Raw genomic sequence first — 20,113 nt, 5'->3', positions numbered from 1 at the left:
GGTCAGTGGCTTTGGGGGGCTGGAGATGGAAGGCTTCAGGGAGCAGATGTTGCTACGTGGGTCAAGCCGGAGATAGGGCAGCCCTGAAGGGGTCGGGTCCTGGGGAAGATGCTGGGGTAAACTTCTGGCACCCAAGATTTTAGAAAAGGCAGGGTCCCTGGGCCAGCTGCCTGACGGACTTTTTCCAGGCACCTGAAGCCTCCGCGTGGTTTGGCAGAGCATCGGCCCACAGCCTGCCCTGGCTCCAGCCCAGCACCTCGGGGTGTTAAAAGTCACAGCTCAGGGGGAAGACTGGTACAGTGCCAGCTGTCCCCACCCACCTGGCCCTCACCCATGCCCTCCTGCCATGAGCAATTCCTTCCCACGTCCCCCCAGTCCTGAACCTCCCTCCATCTCGGCCCCAGCAGCATGGCCTCGGGCAGCAGGCTGGTGGCCAGGCTTGCTCTCTGCCCTGAGCATCCTGACCCGTCTGCAGACTTTGGGGGATGGAGGAGACAGCTGGATGTGTAGGAGGAACCAGGGCTAGGGCTCCTGTCCTAGCAGTAGCCTTGCCTTGGCACGTCCCTTCTCAACTCTGGGCCTCATTCTGCTGCCCGGTAAAATAGAAGTTGAAGGAGTCACTCCCCTGCTTCTCACTGGGACATTCTGAGGCAGGGGGAAGCTCAGTGGGGAGTGAGGGGAGGTAGCTTGGGTCTGGGTTATGCAAAGAGGTGGCTGCACCAACTTGCTTGTAGGGAGCCCGGCTCAGCAGCCCACTTTCTTCTGGATTCCCAGGTAAGGGCTGGAAAGCTCCTGTCTCAGCTCCTGTGCCTTCTAGCTGCCCACCTGCCTGTTCCATGACTAAGCATCTCCTAGAGAAATAAGGCCACTAGGAATTTTGTTGGTCTGGGTCAGAGAGCCTTGAGAGGTAGTGGCCTGGAGAAGGAGAGGGACACAATTTAGGCAAGTTTTCTGGACAGCCCTGCAGCTCCAAGGGCTGTACCAAGGTCAGATGAGCCTGCAGGGGTCAGATGGAGCTGGGGTGAGCCAGGCCAGAGGCTGGGGTCTGGTGGCTGATGGCAGACAGCAGAGCCAAGCGGCGAGACCCCTGACGGGATTCAAATCAAGCAGCTGACATAAGAGAGCAGCAACCTAAGAGCCTGAAAGCTGAGATTTCTGCTCCCTCAGACAAGAAACCTGTTTTAGTGTGTCAGGAGGGATGCATTCAGGTACAAGTCACAGCAACCTAATGGCAGCATATTCCTTGAGGACATTTATTGTTTGTTCAACAAAATGTCCAGAAATAGGAGTCCTGGGATTGGTTTTGTGGCTCAAGAACCCAGGCTCTTGACAGTTTCCTGCTTTACCTCTTTAGTGAATTATCTTTCCTTCTCATGGTCCATGCCTCATGGTTACAAAGTGGCTACTGCAGCTCAAGGCATCACATCCTAACACTATGTTCAAAAGCAGAAAGTAACTCCAACAAACTCATTTCTCATTGGCCAGCACTGGGCTATATGCTCACCTCCTAGTTGCAAGGGAGCTGGGAAAATGATTACCTGGCCAATCATGATTCTTTCTCTGGGGCCCAATAGGGGGTTCTGGAGCAAGGGAAGAAGGGGTGGTGGGGTTCAGACAGCTATCAGAGTCAGCTCCATCTTCACTGCCTGTAGGCCAGCAGGAAAAAGCTTTTTTCCTTCCTTCCTCTCCTCCCCCTCAGTTTACACTCTGACATCATGGACCACAAGGAGTGGGAGGGAGCCCGAAGGGAATTCCCTGCGTGAGGGTCATAGAAGCCTCGGAGTTCTGCTGGTGTCTGGTGCCAATCAGCCAGACCACAATGATGTCATTAGGGCCACTGCCCTGGAAGTCCATGGTCTGGTTTTCTTGGGCTGAGTCCCCACACCCACTGCCGCCTGCCTTGGTGATCTCATGCCCGGCAGGGGTGGGATCAGTTTCTCCAGAAGGTTGGCCACAGCCAGGCCAGGAGGGCTTGGACTCCGGCCAGGGCTGATGCTAACTTGGCCGTGGTCAGTGCTCCTCTGCCTGGGTCTGTGGGCTCTGTGGGCCTTGTGTGTGGGGGGAAGGTACCCCAGGCAGAAGTGGGCCAGGCCTTTTGTGTGGGGACAAAGCTGCATGAGGCAGGTCCCCTCAGGGGTGTCCAGAGCCTGGCCATGGAAGAACACAGGGTTTGCCCCCAGGAGCCCAAGTCAGGCACCCCTCGTTTAATACCTCCAAGCTGCCCCTACCCCCTACTGCTCCTGCCTACTCCCTGTTAAATATGTCCATATGGAGGTCCCTCCCAGACACTGAACCCACCCCCACAGAGGTCATCTTCACCTCCAGTCTTACCCTCTCCCATGCCTTTGTTTGACTGGTGGCAATCCCACTGTCCCCAGAACCAGGCCAAAATTGGGAGAGCCACTCCCACCTTCATCCACCCCTAACCCAAGACCAGGGCACCAGGTCCTGCCAGTTCTCCTCACCCCCATCCTCACATCCACTGTCCTGGCCCCCCCTATCTCCTGCTACTGACAGCCAGCTTTCCTCACTCCCCAGCCCCTCCACTGCCCCAGAGCCCCTGACTGTGACTGTCTAGCCAGCTTCCAGTGAAAACTCTGCAATTGAGGCAGGAATCTTACCCTCTTCTCCTCATGGGGTTTCCGGGATCAGGAGACAAGGTTCCACCTCGAAGCTGCTGTGTGACCTGAGCCAGCTGGTCCCCTTTTCCTGGCCTTCCTGAAGCTCTGCTAAAGCTGAGGCTGTGGGCCCAGATGTGAAGAGGTGAACGAGGCATCACATGGGGCCCTGGCCCTACTATCTGCTTCCTGAGTGACCTTGGGCAAGACACTTGTGGTCTCTGAACTTCTATTTCCACCTTGCCTGTGATGTGGCCACAGTGACCCTTCCTGTCTCATGGTGTCTTGTGAGGATCAGATAGGGAAGGGGCTCAAAGAAGTCACTGGAGCCTCACAGGGCAGGAGCCCAGCTACCCAACACAGATGAGACACTTGGTTCCCAAGGATCCTCAGAGACTGTCACCCAGGCCCAGGAACACTGCAGAACTGGTGGGGTTGCGGGTGCCTAGAAGGACCCTTTGCCACATTCCTGGGAAACCTCAGCCCAGGCCAGGCCTGAGCTCTGTGAAGGTAGCTTGTTATCATCCCCATTTTGCTGATGGAAAAACTGAGGCTTACAGAGGTCATGATGCTTGCACAAGGTTACACAGCGGCCACATGGGAAAGCCAGAATTCAAACTAGCTGCAGGTGGCACTTAACCTGTGCTCCCGCTCGCTCTAGCCAGCCGTTGGCACAAAGTGAGTGTACAGGGGCGGAACGGAGGGCCCCCCTCTGCCCAGAGGGTGAGACAGACTGTAGGGAGGAGGAGGTGGCTCACTGGAGTCTCAGGATCTTCCTCAGGAGGGAAGGGCAGGGCTGGCAGAGGACCATGAAGGAGCAAGGGGCTGGAGGTAGGGTGTCTTGGGTCAGGAGGGGGCCTAGGGGTCATTTAGGGTGGCTAGAAAGGAGCAGAGTGGAGGAGCCAAAGGTGAGGCCCAGGAGAGGCAGATGGGCACCTGTATGGGAACACTGGTGGTTTGGACGGGTACTGGATAGGGTTCATTTGGCATGAGGTCTTCATCTCACTGCTGTGTGTGTGGTGGGGGGTGGGGTGGGGGGGCTCCCGGAGGTGAAGGGGGCAAATGGAGGTAGGGAAGGCAAGAGGCTGCTGTGGAGCCTGGGGCCACAGGCCAGGGGAGACATGTGACTGCAGGCAGAGGGGCACTGGGGTGGGGCCTGGGAAAGGCCAAATGCACAGGTCCTGACCCTCCTGGAAGTGGGGAGGTGGAGTCCTAGGGAGTGAGTGCAGGATGGGACAGGGTGGGGGTTTATGCCTGGGAGCTGGGGTACGGATGCTTTTGGGTGACAGTGCCTGTGGAATCAGTGATCATGATAACAGCGGGCCCCCCAGACAGGCCCACCCTTACCACCCTCTGCCCCATCCCCAGACCCCCTTAATCATGGGGAAAGTAAGGGGTTAGTACTCTAGCAGGATTCAGGGCTCTGGACCCCAAGAGCTGTAGTGAATCTGAAACACCAGACTTCTTCCTCCCCATTGGTCAGATGGGACAATGGGACCAGGGACACACCACTGGGTATGAGCAGGAAGCCAGACTCCATTTAATACAGCTGAGGGACCCCAGTGCCCTCTCCTGCCACACTACCTGGGTGGGCCTACCTAGGTTCTGGTACCTGCTGGTCTGCCCTGCCCTGATCCTGGGCACACAGCGCCCCCTGCTGGCCTCTTCAGAGGCAGCGGGGTTTTGCTGGGACCAAGAGACCTGGCTCCCAGCTCAAGGGAATTAGGGAGAGTTTCCTTGCCCAGGCCCTGGGACTTTGTAGTCTTTGGCCACTGACTCCCTCAAGGGGAGAAGACAGGCTGCTTTCCAGGCTGCCCCTGAGTGATCACAGCCTCCTTTTGTTTTCCCAGAGCTCCTACTAAAATTCATGTACCACACTAGGCCCCTCCCTCCCTCCCTTCCTTTTCCTTCCTTCATTCCTTCCTCTCTCCCTCAGTCTCTTTCCTTTTCTTTTTCCTCTCCTTATTTACCTCCCTCCTTCCCACCTGCCATCTGTCCATCCATCCACAAACATTCCCTGACCATGTTGTTTATGCCCTGAGCCAAGCAGTGTGGGGGACAAGCATGCCCAGTCCCCACCTTTGGAGGAGCCAGTGAGGTGGAGGTGACCATGGTCATTACTCAAACAACCACAGACCTCCAATCCCAGTAATGGCCACTCTAGAAAAAATGTACAGGGACTCTGAAAGTGTCCAATGGGGACTTGTTTGAGCCTGAGGGTCCAGGAGGGCTTTCCTGAAATGAGAGGAGGGCAGGGATGAGAGCATTCTAGCAAGTGGAATGAATGCTGGTCCCACTGAGGAGGGTCAACCCCCAACCCAGCAGGGGCAACTGCAGGTCTCATGGGGCACTCTCCTTGTCCACACGTGTCCCTGTCTTGGCCCGGGCCTGACCCTCTGCCCTTCTCTGGCCCAGGTTCTCCTGCTGGAAGCAGCAGAGCGGCCCTCAAGCCCGGACAATGACCTGCCGGCCCCCCAGAGCACCCCACCACCCTGGAATGAGGACTTCCTCCCTGACGCTATCCCTCTTGCCCACCCAGGGCCCCGAAGAAGGCCCACAGGCCCAGCTGGTGAGTGCAGCCCACAAGAGAGGGCTCGGACCAGCCAGAGAGGTCCCAGGCATGGCCTCCCAGGGAGTCCACAAGTAGGTCACACACTAGGCCCTGGGTCAAAAAAGCCTGCATGGCATTTTAAAAATTTGAGCTACCATTTAAACACTGGGGGATTCACATAAAAATGAAGATTTCTGGCTTCTCTTAGAAAAATGGAGGATTTGGCCATTGGGGCTAACAGTCCCTCATGGAAACAACTGGCTGCAGCTAAGTCATGTCTGCCTCTCAGATCTTGTCCAAGCTCTGCAGTTTGTCACAGCCCCCCCCCACCCCCCATTCCTTATTGTATACAACCCAACTACTGTCCTCATTTGCTGCCCTGACGCCCCTTAGCGTCTTCGTTTAGGCGCTTAGCCCATCCCACTCCCTGGCTGGCTCACTGTACAGCAGCCCCTATCTGCATATCCCCGGGGACGGGGAGCTTACTGCCTCCTACCACCTTCTGTGGGTTCCTCGCTAGAGGACATCTGCTGTCCTGTTATTTTCTCCCTTCCCTCCACATGGTAAAATCAGGGATAAAAATTTATTTCTGCAGCCTCCGTCCATTGGTCAGGACTCTGTTCTCTGAGCTTACAGATAGTAGTAATAATTGTAGTAATAGTAGCTCGAATTGTTGAATGCCTGCCTTGTACTGGCCACTGTGCTGGGCCTTTACCTGAGTGGACATTTAGCTGGCACCTGTCAGTATGGCTGAACTCAGGGGTTTAAGGTTGGTGTCCCTTCTGACTGGTCAGTGTCCACGCTGTACCAGTTATTAAATATTTCACATCACCCTAGTGTGAACATCCTTCCTCGTTATTCTGGTAAGCTCATAAAGCTTGGGGTTACAGAGGAGAAAACAGACTCAGAGAAGTGGCCCCTGGGGTTACCCAGTGAGTGAGCCAGGGGCTCTTTGTCCCCATGATTCTTGGCCCCACTGGAGCCCTTTGGAGGCCATGATCTCCCTCCCTCTCCTCTCTTCCTCTTTCTCAGTTGAGCCCCCAGCTTCTTTGCAATCCCCAGACTCTGCTCTGAGCACACGCCCCGAGCCCCTCCCTTGCTTCCTCTGCCTGGGAGCTGGAGCAAGTCTGGGAGGGAGACCCCCAGCAGTGGGACAGTTTGCCTCCAGTGGCCAGTCCTGGGGCTGGGGGAGGAGCAGATATTCTGCACTCCTATGAGGGGCTGAGGCTGTGGGAGGAGGGACGAGCTCAGGCCTGCAATGGGTGTGGGGGAGCCTCTCACTCTGGGTCCCCTGGCCCACTTCTCTAGCCACTGTCCCCAAGGTCTCACCCCAAAGGGCTGCACCGCATCCATGTTCTTCAAATCTTTCTTCTGAGGCTGAGAAAGAAGGAGGCCTCTCATCCTGGGGAGGACCCAGGCCTTAACTCCTTGCAGGTGGAGGGGAAGGCTGGGAGGGGCTCTGGGCCAGACCTTGCGCATTCCCAGGGAATGGCCACCAGGTGGCGAACAAACCCTACAAATGGTGACACCCAGATTCCTCCTGGAATCCCAGAGCACAGGTGGAGCCTCTCCAAACCAGCAGCCGGTCAAGCCCTTCCTCCTAGGCCACAATCACATGCAGTCAGAGATGGAAGGGCCTTAAGAGCCAGCTCAGGTCCCTCCATCAGTCCAGCAAGCATTTCTGAGCACTCGCTCCAGGCATTCCAGAGGGAGAAGGGGCTGTCCCCCTGCCACATGGTGGGCCTCTTACGTCTTTATCTCCTCTCACTCACCCGTGGGGTCTGGAGACTCCAGAGGTGGGCAGGCATGTCCTTTGGGGCTTCCTGGAGTCTTGGGAAGAGGCCTTAGGGGGAGCTCTCTGCCACAAGCCCATTTTCCAACTCTGAGCAGGAGACATAAGGACATGGAGAGAGGGAACCGGACTTATCCACACTCTGGCTCTGGGATCTTGAGCAAGGGGACCACACCTTTTGGAGCCTCAGTTTCCCCACCTGTCAAATGGAAACAACAGCTCTTGAAATCATAGAGGTTAATCGGTGCAAAAATGGTATGTCAACTATAATGACTAACTCGAGCTGACTGGTCCCTTTGCCAATTCTGGGCAGCCTCAGGTGGACGGGGCTCCTGGGTGTAGGTCCGTCCAGACAGCTTAGGTGGTCGGGCCAGGAGCCACCAGCTCAGCCCACAGTATTCTCAGGCTTCATCTCATTCTCTTCCCAGGGCCCCCGGGGCAGACAGGACCACCAGGGCCTGCAGGCCCCCCAGGCTCCAAAGGTGACCGGGGCCAGGCAGGAGAGAAAGGCCCAGCAGGGCCTCCTGGTAAGGACAGTGACTTTGTCCTTTGTCCCTGGGAATGGGGACTGGGGTTTCTCCCCAGTCTAAGCAGGGAAATCATTTCATACACCCACCAGCACCCTATGCTGCCCACCCAGGGCACTTTAGGGCCTGTTCTCACCCTGGGCTGCAGGAAGAAGAGAAGGCTCTGGGGGCTGTGGGTGCCAACGTGGAGGTGGGGCTGCCAGGGGCTTGGGGTTGTTCTTAATCATTTAAACACCTCAGGAGAGCCCCTGACTCCTCTTGGGTCCTGCCAGGGAGTGACCCCACATCAGGCTGGCTGCCACTCCTGGCGCTCCTGCTCCAGAGCTAAGGTCCCTGGGGGGGGGGGGCAGAGGGCATCAGGCCAGAGCCGTCCCTGCCTCCTCCCCCTGCCACCAGCTGACCCACGGGTGCCTCTGCACAGGGCAGGGAAGGGGGAAGCCATTTTACTTACATTCTAAGACAGCCCTCTAGGGAGACTGCGGTCTAGAGACTGTCACTGACCCTTGCCAACCCTGTCCCCTTAGGGCCTATTTCCTGTCAGTAATGTTGGCTGCCAGGCTCAGCCCTCACATGACTCCTCTTCTCCCCATTGCAGGCCTCTTGGGGCCACCAGGGCCCCGCGGGCTTCCTGGAGAGATGGGGCGCCCTGGACCCCCTGGTCCCCCCGGCCCAGCAGGCAGCCCGGGTCTCCCTCAAAATGGCCCCCAAGGCGTTCTCTACTCTCTGCAGCCACCCACCGACAAGGACAGTGAGTGCTGGCCTGGGGGGGGGGGGGGCAGGCCTGAGCCACACTGTCTGCTGGAGGATGAGCCCTCCCCAGAGGACCGGTAAAGGGACCTATCAGAGAGTGGGGTTTTGGCTTGGGAGTGGGCTTGGACAGGCGGGGATCCCTGAGGGACCGATACTGACCCCCACCCCAGCATGACTTGTCCCTGCCTTGGTGCTCAGCTCCTACCCCTGGGGTCCTGACCCCTCCAAAGGTCACTCTGCTCTTTGGCTTCAGTTTCCCTCCTTGGTGATGGCAGCACCACTGAGGTCCTCTGTGACCCCATCTCCTTATCACAAGTCCCCTCACTGCAGGGCATCCGACAAGTGTTGATTGAGCACCTGTTGTGTGTAGTCACTGGGATACAGCAGTGAGAAAAGCAGACTCCTGCCCTCAGGGGCCATAAGCTGGTGCGAGAGGGCACCTCTGAGCTTCCAGAAACACTGCCCGCCCTGGGGAAGCCCGGCTGAGGGAGCTGAGGCCCCTGGGGAACATCATTTTTGTTAAGTGTCCTGGGCAACCTGGAAGGGTTTTATAAGAAGCAAAGTGACATCATAGACATAAAACGTTGAGGAGAGGGGATGAGTGGGCACATCCTGGGCACTGTGGTGGAAGGGACCTTTTGTCAGCTGTTAGAGAAACCCCAACCCCTGTCCTGCTGGTGCTCTGTCCCTTCAGGCAGCACAGCCCTCACCTGAGTATTAAGACCTGGACCTGAATTGCACTGTTCCTCTCTGAGCCTCAGTTTTACCATCTGTAAAGTAGGGATGATAATATTTCTTGATGGAGTTGCTCTGGGCTTGTAAAACACAGCCAGCCCCCAGCCATCGCCTGAACCAAGAGGGGGGGCTCATCCTCAAGTGAATTGGGGGTCTTGGGCTGTCCTCAGTGAGTGCAGGGGCCGGGCCAGCAGGGCAGGGCCTGGGAAGGGGCCTGGCTCTCTACAGGGATATGGAGCGAATGTTAACTCACTGAACACTCTGCTTTCTCACCTGCATATGGGCTCAGAGATGCCCCTGGGCAGGGAGGGAACGGATGGCACTTGTGATTCACTTGAGAGTCTCAGGGCTCAGCAGCCCACACCCCAGGGCCATGAGGAGCCATCCGAGGGCTGCTGGCCTGGCCATGATGCCCTGTGTCTGACCTTGCCCCCCTACCACCTCCAGTGTCCAGAGCCCTCCTCAGAGAGGACCCTCCTTCCCCCAGCCCTGAGGTCCCTGAGGGAGGGCAGCCTTTGGGGTGTGAACATTTGGGAAGATAGGGGTGTCCCAGTGGAAACAACTGGTGAGGACTGAGTACCCTCAGGGGCCCGCCTGCTGTGAGGCCTATGGTAGGACAGTCCAGGCTTCCCTGTGTGGAAGGAGGGGCAGAGGTAGCCACACTCATTCCAGACATTTCCTGGGCCCAGCTGCTCTGGGGATGGGCAGGGTGAAGTCACACGGGGCTCACCTTAGAGGAGCCGAGGAGACAGGTCATTAGACAGACCCCACCTTGCCCCAGAGCCCGGATGGAGGCAGCTCAGAGTGGTGAGCAGGGAGGGCTTCCTAGAGAAGGCCCCAAATGAGTGAACCAGTGGGGTGCATCGGGACAGGCATGTGGGGTAGACCCTGAAAGACAGTGCCAGCCTGGGGCTTTGGGGAGGTGAGTCTAAGGGTCTGGAATGTTCAGGAAGGAGTTTCCTTTATATGAAGCCCACTGGGCTTTCGCTGCCCTTTGATCTGACCTCAGTGTGCTCTTCTGAGCAGTGGGAGCAATAGCATCTGTTTGCCAGGGCTGCTTTGAGGCCCAGTGGGGTCCGGGGTGCCCATCCCCACTCTGGGGGACCTCGGGCCCAGCCTCCCAGCTCTGCCGGCTCCACCCTGCCGGGTCACAGGCCATCTGCTCTTTCTGCAGATGGAGACTCACAGCTGGCTTCTGCGGCCGTGGACACGGTACTGGCCGGTGTCCCAGGACCCCGGGGTCCCCCTGGCCCTCCAGGTAAGTGCAGAGGGCAGCAGCACAGGATGGCCCAGACTGGGTACCCCCTCCTGGGCTTAGCCTTGGCCAAGGCGCCTTGGGGGGGCCTTTTGGGGGCCAGTGGCCTTGGCAGGATGCTGAGGATTGGGGCTGCCCCAAACTGGTGTTTGGCAGCTCATCTGTGGGACTGGACACAGGAGCCCCAAGTTCCTGGTGCCCACATAAAGCAGTTCAGAGCTGCCCTCATGTGGACCAGGGTAGTAGATGCACCGGGATGCGCGGAGGCCAAGGCCTGGGGCACATGAAGTCAGCACAGGAGCAGCTCGGGTGGGGCATATGAGAGGCGCGAGGCCCCTGGCCTTTAGGCAGAAACCAGTAGCCCTGGGGGAAGGGATGACCCTGGGGCTCAGTGAGGCTTTGGGGCTCAGTGACCCTGGATCTGGCTTGACCCCCACCCTCCATGGGTCCTCACTGGAGGAGAGGGGAGTATGGGGCCAAGGCCACCAAAGCCCTGCCTGCCCGGCTATGTGGATGTCCCCAGGCCCAGAGCACTCACTCCCTATCATTTACTCTTTTACAAATACTCACTGAGCAAATCCTATCTGCTGGGCAGTGTCCTAGGTCCCTCTCACAAAGCAAACGCTCATAAAACAAAGGCTCCTGTCCTGCTGGTACTTACTGTAGTGGAAGAGGGCAAACCTGACTCAAACACCATAAGTCAGTCCACAGATCTGAGAGGGTGATGGACGGAAAGCAGGGCTGGGTGAGGGCCAGGCCAGGGCACGCCTCATTTCAAAGGTGGCATTGAGCAAAGGCTCAGATGAGGTGAGGGAATGAGCTTGAGAGCACTTGGGCCTCGGGTGACTTGCTGACTGGAAAGAAGGGTTGTTTTTAAACTGAGTCAAGATGTGCTCCTACCTGGGATGCACTTTCCTGCAGGTCATCAAGCATCAGGGGGCACATTGGTACAGCCCATCAGGGACCTCCCTGCAGCTCAGGAGGCACAGGCCTGTACAGGCAGGGACAAGGGCCTCACTCTTCCAAGCGTGCTCTAAGTTCAGTCACGAACACTGCCTCCTGAGCTGGGCACAGGTGGCCTCGCCTGACCATGGACTTTCTCTGACCCATGAGGCAATCAGACATGGAAACTGACCGCAGCCAGGGTGGTGGCTGGTCCATGTCAGAAGTTTGCCTAGAGGAGAGGTGCTGGGGAGGCTCCCTGGAGGAGGAGACGTTCAGCCTGAGATTAGTAGGAAAGACCAGTGGGAAAAATTTGCAGGGATGTGGAGGGAATGGAAAAGCTCCAAGAGGAAGGAACAGCATTGGCAAAGGCACAGAAGTAGAGGGACTTTCTGGGAGGGTATCTGGGACTATGGAGGAACTGAGAGGGATCTCACTGAACGGTTGGTTCCTGGGTGTCCGCGTGGAGGGTGATTGATCAAGAAGCAGTTGTAGTAACCCAGGCAAGAAGGATGACCTTGGAGGAGTCCGGTCCAAAGTCCCAAGGAGGGCCAGAACCAGGAGAGATTTGCCAGGAGACTGGCTGGCTGTGGACAGGGTGCACAGTGGCCCCATGGAAGAGGCCCTGGGAGGAGAAGCAGATTGGGGTGTAGGGGCCTCATGGAGAGAGTGGGTGGCGGTGGGCTCTGGGTGTCCACGTGGAGGGTGTTATCAAGAAGCAGTTGTAACCCAGGCAAGAGTTTGGGCAAGAGTGTGTGCTCCCCATTCCTTCACCAAATTCATTCACTAAATCTTTGTTTGCTGCCCATGGAGACAGACCCAGGGCAGGGGCTGGGGTGGGAGGGTGGGAATGTCCCTCTCCAGAGGGGAGGAGGGCTGCTCTGGCCCCAGTTAACCATCGGTGACTCTGCCAACAGGTCCCCCAGGACCACATGGTCCCCCAGGACCCCCAGGTGCACCTGGATCCCAGGTAAGGCCTCTCCTATTTCAGGCATGTGAGGGAGCATTGGCTTCCTAGGAAAGGAGGAGCCAGGCTTCTTGCCTGCAGGAGTTGCTCAGGAAGGAACCAGTCTACCTGGCCGGTCTCCACCTGGGCCCAGGTGGGACCCAGGGAAAAGTAGGCATGAAATTCTGGTTTATTAGCAGCAGTGTTCTTTGCTGCTCATTTCTTCTATGCCAGCATCATTCCACAGTGGACAAGCTCTTCCAGGACCCACTGCTAGGGCCTGTCTGGGCCTCCATCATGGCTAAGGTTAGCTCAAATATTGACAGTGTCAGAATATCCACAGCCTCCTCTGCTCATCACAGAGGGGCTGGACTGTGGCTTCACTGTGGACGGTGGGGCCAGTCTGGTGACCTAACTGTCATCTCCTTCCCTTGCCAAGGAATCAAGGCCTCTGAGGATTTGGGGGGAGGTCCTCCTAGACAGGGCTCAGATAGGAGTGAGAAGGGACAGCAATGGAAGACCAGGTGGCCCCTACTTTCTCCTCTCAGCAGGACAGACAGACTGGGGTTTGAAGCCTAGCTGTGCCAATTTCCAGCTGCTGACCCTGGGCCTCAGTTTCCCCATCTGTGAAATGAGGATAAAAATCCCTTCTAGGCAAGTTTATTGTGAGGGATCAAGGAGATAATAGATAGAAAATGTCAAACCCTGAGTAGACCCTTAATAAATGCTGTTCATGAACCAAACATCTCCGGGGACCTTGATTGTGTCAGACACTGGGACTCTGGGAGCCTTCCAGCTGGGCATGAGCACTGATGGAGTCCACGTGTGGTTCCCTTGATATCACCATTGCTCTCATTCAGTCTTTGAGGGTCTTTCTCTTACGTGGGGGGTGAGGGTGGGGATGTGTGCTTTGCCATCTATTCCCCTTTTCTGATTGCTCCATTTTGTAGATAAGAAGACCGAGGTCTCAGCTGAGGCTCACTTAGGAGCCAGAGGAAGGTGGCTCTAGAGCCTGGGAGGCCCCCATGTGTGGCCTTTCCATTTCCTCCATGCCATTGTCCTCTCGTCCTATTTTTCAGATCCAGAGCCCATTGCATGAGGAGGGGAGGGCTGAGGGGTTGGCCAAGGAGGGCAGGCAAGGACTAATCTGCTTTGATTTTTTGCAGGGCCTGGCTGGAGAGCGGGGCATGACAGGCCCATCTGTAAGTGTGGGGCTATTTAGATAGGCCACACCTGGGGCAGTGGGCTCTGGTGCATGCCCAGGGTACCGGGTGGGTGGGAACTCTCCCAGGCAGCCTTACCCGAGTTCAGCCCCACAACCTCCCCAAACATGGCCTTATCCATCTCAGCCAGGATAGGGCAGAGGACAGAAAGGGGCAACCTGAGTGCAGCCCCAGATGCCCAAATTGAGAAGGAGTGACCTTGGGAGGTGAGGAGCCACCTCACTGGGAGTGTGAGCAAGGACTGAAATAGCCTCCTGTTAGAGCGGGTTGGATGAGAGTTCCAAGGTCTCTTCCAGGGACCCCTTAATTAACGTGTTATGGACCTAGATAGAACATCCCTTCTTGACTCTGAACCTCCCAGAATTTAAGAGGCTTAGAAAGCTGACTTCTAATTTCCATTCTTAGAAACAAGAATTTATGAACCTCAACTCCTACACCTAGGAGGAGAACCTCCTTCATGCCCAAAGCCTTATGGGGAAGCGGGGAGGGGAGGAGGAGAGGCAATGGGGCCAGGGAGGAAGGATGGATTTTTGCTGCGCACCTACTATGTGCTAGCCACAGTGGAGGTGCTCTTCATCCATAGTGTATTTAAGCTTCACAGCAACCCAGCAAGACTGCTTTATTATCCCCATTTGCCAGAACTGGCAGCCCAGAGAGGTTAAGTAACTTTTCCAAGGTCACACAGGAAGGCAACCATAGAGGCAGGATTTAAACCCAGGCGTGTTTGCCTCCAAAGCCGTGCCTCCTCCCGGGCTCCTGTCTAGTAATGTTTGACAACACTTTCACAGCATCTCTGGTTCCAGGCACTAGGCTCGATCTAAGCTCATTACAATGCTAATTCACTTAATCCTTCTGATAGGCCTATGAGGTAGATACTATTATTACCCCATTGTAGAGAAGAGAACACTGAGGCACAGAGAGGTCAAGTACCTTGCTCAAGGTCACACAAGAGTAAGTACCAGGTAGATATTATTGTGAGGCTAGCCCCATTTTAGGGACAGGAAAGCAGAGTCCTAAGAGGCAGGGGACTTGAACCCTGGAAGAGCCCAAAACATAAGCTCATGAGGTTCCAAACCTGACTCTCCCCTGCCCCAGAAGCAGAATTAAGCCCCTGAAGTAAACTTTAGACACCTCCCAAGTGAGGTTGCGCAGGGTGACCAGGGCCTTGGCCCTCCACTGCTCTGCTCACCCTAGCCCCCCAGACCCCCCTGCGCCACTGTTGACTGCGTGACTTTCTTCCTAGGGCGAGCCGGGCAGGAGGGGGGAAGAGGAGGAGAGAGCTGCCGCAGAGGTAACTGTGCCGTTGGCCCCTGCTTACCTGCTCCCCTCCGCTGTGTCTTAGTGGGAGAACGGTCCCCAACAGATTGTGCTGACACCTCTCAGCCCTGACCCCAGCACTTCCCACAGGGTAAATGGGGTCCCAGCCCAGGGTAGGAGACAGATGAGTGAAAATCACAGCACAGTGTGAAGATTCTGCTGTGGGGATGGCACAGATGGGGTGACTGGCCCAGGGCGGCGGGCCAGGGGAGCCCCTGCTGGAGAAGACAGGAGGAGCCACAGACCTGCCGAGGAGGCTTCAGGATGCAGGGTTCCTCTCCAGGGACAGGGCTCTCTCATGACCAGCACCTGGAGCACTGATGTGGCCACAGGGTCAAGGGCTGGAAAACTGAAGGATGCATGGGGCAGGTGGACAGATGGCTGGTGGGTGTGAGAGAGGACAGTGGGGAGAATGGGAGCACACAGGGGCCCAAATGGGGTGTGTGGGGGGGATGCAGCGGGGTGAGGACATGGCCATGGGGAACCCTTTACCTTCTGGGAGCCGGAGAGGCACTGGGGGACTGGGGTGATGGATAAAGGGGGCAAGGGTACTGGGGCCAGCAGAGGAGGCCCCAGCAGGGGAGGCAAGCTGAGAATAAGTCCCCTGAGTAGGCAAGTGGCTCCCCTTAAGTGAGAGAGCTTGGGGAGGTTCCAAGCGGGGGTGGAATCTAGTGAGATGGGTATTAGAAGCAAGCAGCTGTGGGAGGTGGACTGGGCTGAGAGACCTTCCAGAGGTCCTTGTGGGACTGGAAAAGGGGGACGATGCTGGAACCAGAGCAACCATGGTGGGCGCAGGAGGCAGTGGGAGGAAGATGTGCGAGCTGGGCCGTGAGCACAGATTCACAGGCCACTGAGAGGGTACCTGGGACTTTTCCCTCCTCATTTCATAAGCATGCAACCTGTGGCCCAGGGACACAGGGCTCAGCTGGGTCCCTGACAGGGGGGCCTGAACCCCCTGCTCCTCACCGGGGATACCCTCATCCCAGATACTGTCCAGAGCACAGCTTCTGGTGGACTTTGGTTCACTGGTGGGAGGAATCCTCTCCTGGAACCTAGTAGGATGCTTTTTGGTTTTCTTTTGTTTTGTTTTAAGCTAAATTAATCTGAATGTCATGACAGTTGCCATGTTAAACCAGCAAAAGGTGTCTGTTTTGCTGCTGACTCCAGGCGGGCCTTGTCCCTTCACCATCACTTTTCTTTTCAAAGTGGCCTTGATACCTGCTTCTCAATAAATCAGCTTGCTCTCGTGTCCTGGCACACAAGGTCCTTTGCCCACATATAGGCCAGGTCTCAGAGATGCAAACTCGCCACCATCCTGCGCTCCTGCAGCACCCCAGAAGCGGTGGCTGTCCTTCCCCTTTTCTTTCGGAGGTGGGCTCTCAGGCGGGCAGTGCCGAGGAGAAACCAGCAAAGCTCCCCGCCGTGGGTCCTTGCGAGGTGCTCTGCAAGGTATTTTCTAGAAAGAAGGGCTCACAGGGGAAGCAGTCAGACAGCTGCGGAGCAGGAAGAGCCCAGACTTGAGGGAACAGATCTGGGTGCGAAGCCCCTGTTGGCCACTTCCAGGCTGTGTGTCCAGGGAACGCTGCTTACCCTCTCTGTGCTTCAGGTTCCTTGTCTGTGAACAAGAATTCAAACGCCATCCCTGGCACGCGGTGGATGGTGGCTGTTGTATTGATGGTGACAGGAGGGAAGAGGCAGGAAGGGGAGGACTGGGACAACATGTACACCGAAGCGGAATGGCGCTGACCCTCGCTGCTTCCTCCCCACCAGGGTGAGGGGGTGCAGCAGTTGCGGGAGGCCCTGAAGATCCTGGCAGAGAGGGTCCTCATCCTGGAGCACATGATTGGGATCCACGGTGAGCAGTGACCGGGGCCCAGGAATGGGTAGGCCACAGCTGGCCATGGAGTTGGGACTTTCCCTCTGCTCCCGCCTTCCCCTCCTTGCTGCCCTTATGACGGCTGCCACTGTCTCTGGACTCCCTGTCTCCACGTTCCCTTCACTTGGCTGCCGGATAGTTTTCCCCAAACCCCAGCCTGACCCTGTCCCTCCCCTGCTCAAGGACTCTCAGTGACTCTCTGCTGCCCATGACTGACATCTAGGTTCATCAGATCCTAAGTCCCTTCCCAGCCTAGCCTGGTGTCCAGTGACACAGAGCCACCATCCAGTCACCCCCTCCACCTCCATGCCTTTGTTCCAGCTGGTCCCTCTGCCTGCTAAACACCAACTCCCACTTCAGGACCTGCTCCAAGTTCACTTCTGGGAAGTCGACCTCCTCTCTCCTCACAGTGCTCTTCAGAGCCTCTGTTCCTTCATGGGGCAGGGTTTCCATGGGGTAGCAGGGTGGTAACTGGCACCTTTTCAGGGCCTGGAGCCCAGCCTTGGTCAGCATTTGTTGAAGAATGAATGAATGAATGAATGAATGAATGAGTGTGTGAGTGAATGCATGAGTAGAAAACCCTGTCCTTGATGGGCACAGCACTCCCTTTGCTGGCCAGGGAGCAGAAGTGAAGGTTCCTTTCAGTGCTCCCAAAGCCCATTCTCCTGCTCTCCTTCCAGATCCCCTGGCCTCCCCTGAGGGGGGCTCCGGCCAGGATGCCGCCCTGAGAGCCAACCTCAAGATGAAGCGTGGTGGCGCACCACCCGATGGCTCCCTCGCTGCCCTGCTTGGCCCCAATCCTGTGCAGAAGAGCACTGGCCGGGCCAGCAGTGGAAAGTAAGGGCCCAACTCTCCAGGACAAGCCCAGCCCACCAGAGACCCAGCCCTGAAGCCTGTGTGGCCATTGGATCCTGAAGGCACCCCTAATGGGACTGGGTTCCAGGCATGGATACTCATGAGGAACATTGGCTCCCAGGGCTTGGGGGCCTTGGAGATGGATGGCACCTCCAGGGGCAGGGTCCAGAGGGCCCAGCACCCTTGGCAGAGCCCTGCTCTTATTCCTGCCTTCCCCCACCTCCCACCCCCTGGGTGGGCCAGGCAGGATTTGAGAATAATCATAATACTTACCATTTACTGAGTTCCTGTGACATTTGGGCCTGTCCAAGGAGCTCTCCCTACATTGTCTCATTTAACCCTTAGGAGGTAGGCTTGTTATCCCCACTTTACATGGGGAACAGAGGCTTGGAGAGGACAAATAACCTGCAAAGCCACCAGGCCGTGGAGGACTGGGGCTGGATTTGGACCTAGGCCTCTCAGTTCCTGAACTCTCTACTTCGCCATCTTCCCCTCTTCACGGGAAACTCAGACAGGGCGAGCACAAGACTATGGGGAGGCTGGACTGGACAGTGGGAAGGAGGGCAGGGCCCTGGGTCTCCTTCCTCAATTCCAATAAATCCATGGCAGTCACATGGGCCTGGGGATTGAGAAAGGAGCATTGGGTGTGCAGGAGTCCTCAAACCAAACTGGATAGCCCACTGATGCCTCCCAGTCTCTCTGAGCCCACCCCCACCAGGGCCCTCCCCTGAACCAGAGGAGGGGGGATTTAATGGGAACATGCACCCCCAAGGGGCATTCCTGGCAGCCCTGCCTTCTCCCAGTCTCTCTAGGATCTGTAGGGTTGGCCACTTCTGCATTACATGACAGGTCTAATGTCTCCTTGATGAAGTGGAGGAAGGAGTCCCAGGCCTGCTGGGGGAGATGTGCCTTCCCTCAGGGCAGTGCGCCCAGGCAGCTTCACAACAGACCCCAGGTGCCCCAGACAGAGCAGCTCAGACCACAGCCCTCAAAGTTATTCAAGGCCTCAAAGGCCACGGGTCCCCTGTGACCCTGGCCACCCTGGTGCTCCTCTCTCACTGGGCCAGGACCCACACTCAAGCGAGGGCAGCAGACTCAGATTCACAGGTGCTGGCGCCACCCCGAGCATGTCTCCCCTCGCAGCAGGAGCGATGGCCCCCAGTGCTCCAGGTGCTCCTGGGAGGCTGCGGCCTGCTCCTCACCCTGTAACCTCTTTTGCCTCAAGGCTCTGACTGCCCCTTTTGAGGCAGAACTGTCCCTGAGGCTAAGGTGCGGCCTCCCACAGGCCTGTCTCCGTGGAGGGGGGGTCAGAGGCCAGCAGGAAGCCTGTGACGCTCTGACAATAAAGGTGCTCTTCCCACTGAGGGGTCTCATATTGTGTGGGGGCGGCTGTGGGGGGGCCTCGCGAGCCTGGCAATAGGGACCCTCAGGTGCTGCAGGAAGCTATTCCTAGAAGGAACAGTGTGACTGGATGTGAAGACAGGTGAGTCCTGGCCAGTGCCACACATATGGCAGGAGGTGGCCACGGGGTCATATCAATACAGCAGAGGGGACAGCTAATGAGGAAGGACCATGGAGGAAAAAGGCATCTTCAGGGATCAGCAGGAGTCAGCTAAACAGGAAAGGACTCTGCATGCAGGGCAGACAGCAAGGGACAAGGCTCGGAGGGAGGAGAAGGGTGGCCCGTTGGTGACCTCTTGGGCAAAATGTACACAGAGCACGCATGCAAGGATGCAGGAGGGAAAGGATGGGCTGGCAGAGGCGTGAGTACTTCTCCCAGATGGCTGAGCCCCTTTCTCTTTCTCCAGGCCACCTTCTTAGCTCACTGGAGCCTCTGTCCTGCCCCAAGCACCCCCTGGGGCTCCCACAGACCTAATGCTACCTGACTAGTTAAGTCCTCTACACCTTAGTGAAGCACTTCACCCTCCCAGACCCATCGGCAGAATGAGGCCCTAAGAGATACTGTTCTGCTTCCCCAGGACACCAGATGTGCTGCCCTGGTGGTCCCCAGCCCAGGCTCTGCATGGGCTTCTCCCTGCGTTTTAAAGGCAGACCACTCACCACCAGCATATGCACCCTTAGACCAGGGGGCTGCTGCTTTGGGAGGGTGTGGACTGAACAGAGTGCAGGTGGTTGTCCACACATGCACATAAACCCCCTCAGTACAGGATGGAAGCAGGCAGGGAGGCGGGGAGGTGTTGGTTCAAAGGGCCAGGGGCAGGCTCTCCATAAGCTGTCGTGTTCCAGCACATAACTCTGCAAGGTCGCAATCTGAAGTCAACCTGGCCATCTAGGTCCCTGTAAAGGATATTTGTCAAAGGAGGAACATAGAGCATATTTTATTTAAGCTGGTTAACGCAACATATAACTTTAAAATATTTAGACATATGGGAAACCTCCACTTGTCCCCTGGCCTTGGATCCTGCACTGTCGGAGGAAGGCCTGGAATGAGCCCCTAGGAAGGGAGCAGGATGTCCAGGTGCTCCCAAGCCCACCTCAGAGCCACTGGGGGTGGAAAGGTGCAGGAGGGAACCAACTTCCAAGGGGAGGTCCCTGCCAGCAGGTGGACAGGTCAAGACTGCAGAGGAGGGCCCAGTCCCCAGGGCTGGGGTCATGGGACAGGCTCTCTCCAAGGAGGTGGACATGACCTGGTCCTTCGTAAGGCTGAGATGAGGCATCATGCTGAACACTCAGCAGGCCTCACCTCCCTTCAGCTTCACAGCTGC

General features: G+C 57.1%; 1 protein-coding gene across 3 annotated transcripts in view; it reads left to right on the top strand.

The window, feature by feature from the left end:
- The window catches only part of COL26A1 (collagen type XXVI alpha 1 chain), a 157,290-nt gene extending 139,670 nt beyond the window's left edge, over positions 1-17,620 (top strand). For 2 of the 3 annotated variants that reach the window (XM_081131653.1, XM_081131655.1), the window contains exons 5-13: positions 5,034-5,187; positions 7,390-7,488; positions 8,084-8,236; positions 10,148-10,231; positions 12,088-12,140; positions 13,283-13,318; positions 14,583-14,630; positions 16,427-16,511; positions 17,213-17,620. In XM_081131653.1, the coding sequence (XP_080987779.1) occupies positions 5,034-5,187; positions 7,390-7,488; positions 8,084-8,236; positions 10,148-10,231; positions 12,088-12,140; positions 13,283-13,318; positions 14,583-14,630; positions 16,427-16,511; positions 17,213-17,373 (873 nt within the window). In that variant the 3' untranslated portion in view covers positions 17,374-17,620. The remainder of the gene's footprint in view (positions 1-5,033; positions 5,188-7,389; positions 7,489-8,083; positions 8,237-10,147; positions 10,232-12,087; positions 12,141-13,282; positions 13,319-14,582; positions 14,631-16,426; positions 16,512-17,212) is intronic. The other variant, XM_081131654.1, reaches the window with a different exon arrangement.
- The last annotated feature ends 2,493 nt before the right edge of the window (positions 17,621-20,113 follow it).

This window comes from Miniopterus schreibersii (assembly GCF_964146895.1).
Source record: "Miniopterus schreibersii genome assembly, chromosome: 3".
NCBI classification, from domain to species: domain Eukaryota; kingdom Metazoa; phylum Chordata; class Mammalia; order Chiroptera; family Miniopteridae; genus Miniopterus; species Miniopterus schreibersii.
Note: the sequence above shows the minus strand (reverse complement) of the source record. Positions and strands in the feature narration are given on the sequence as shown.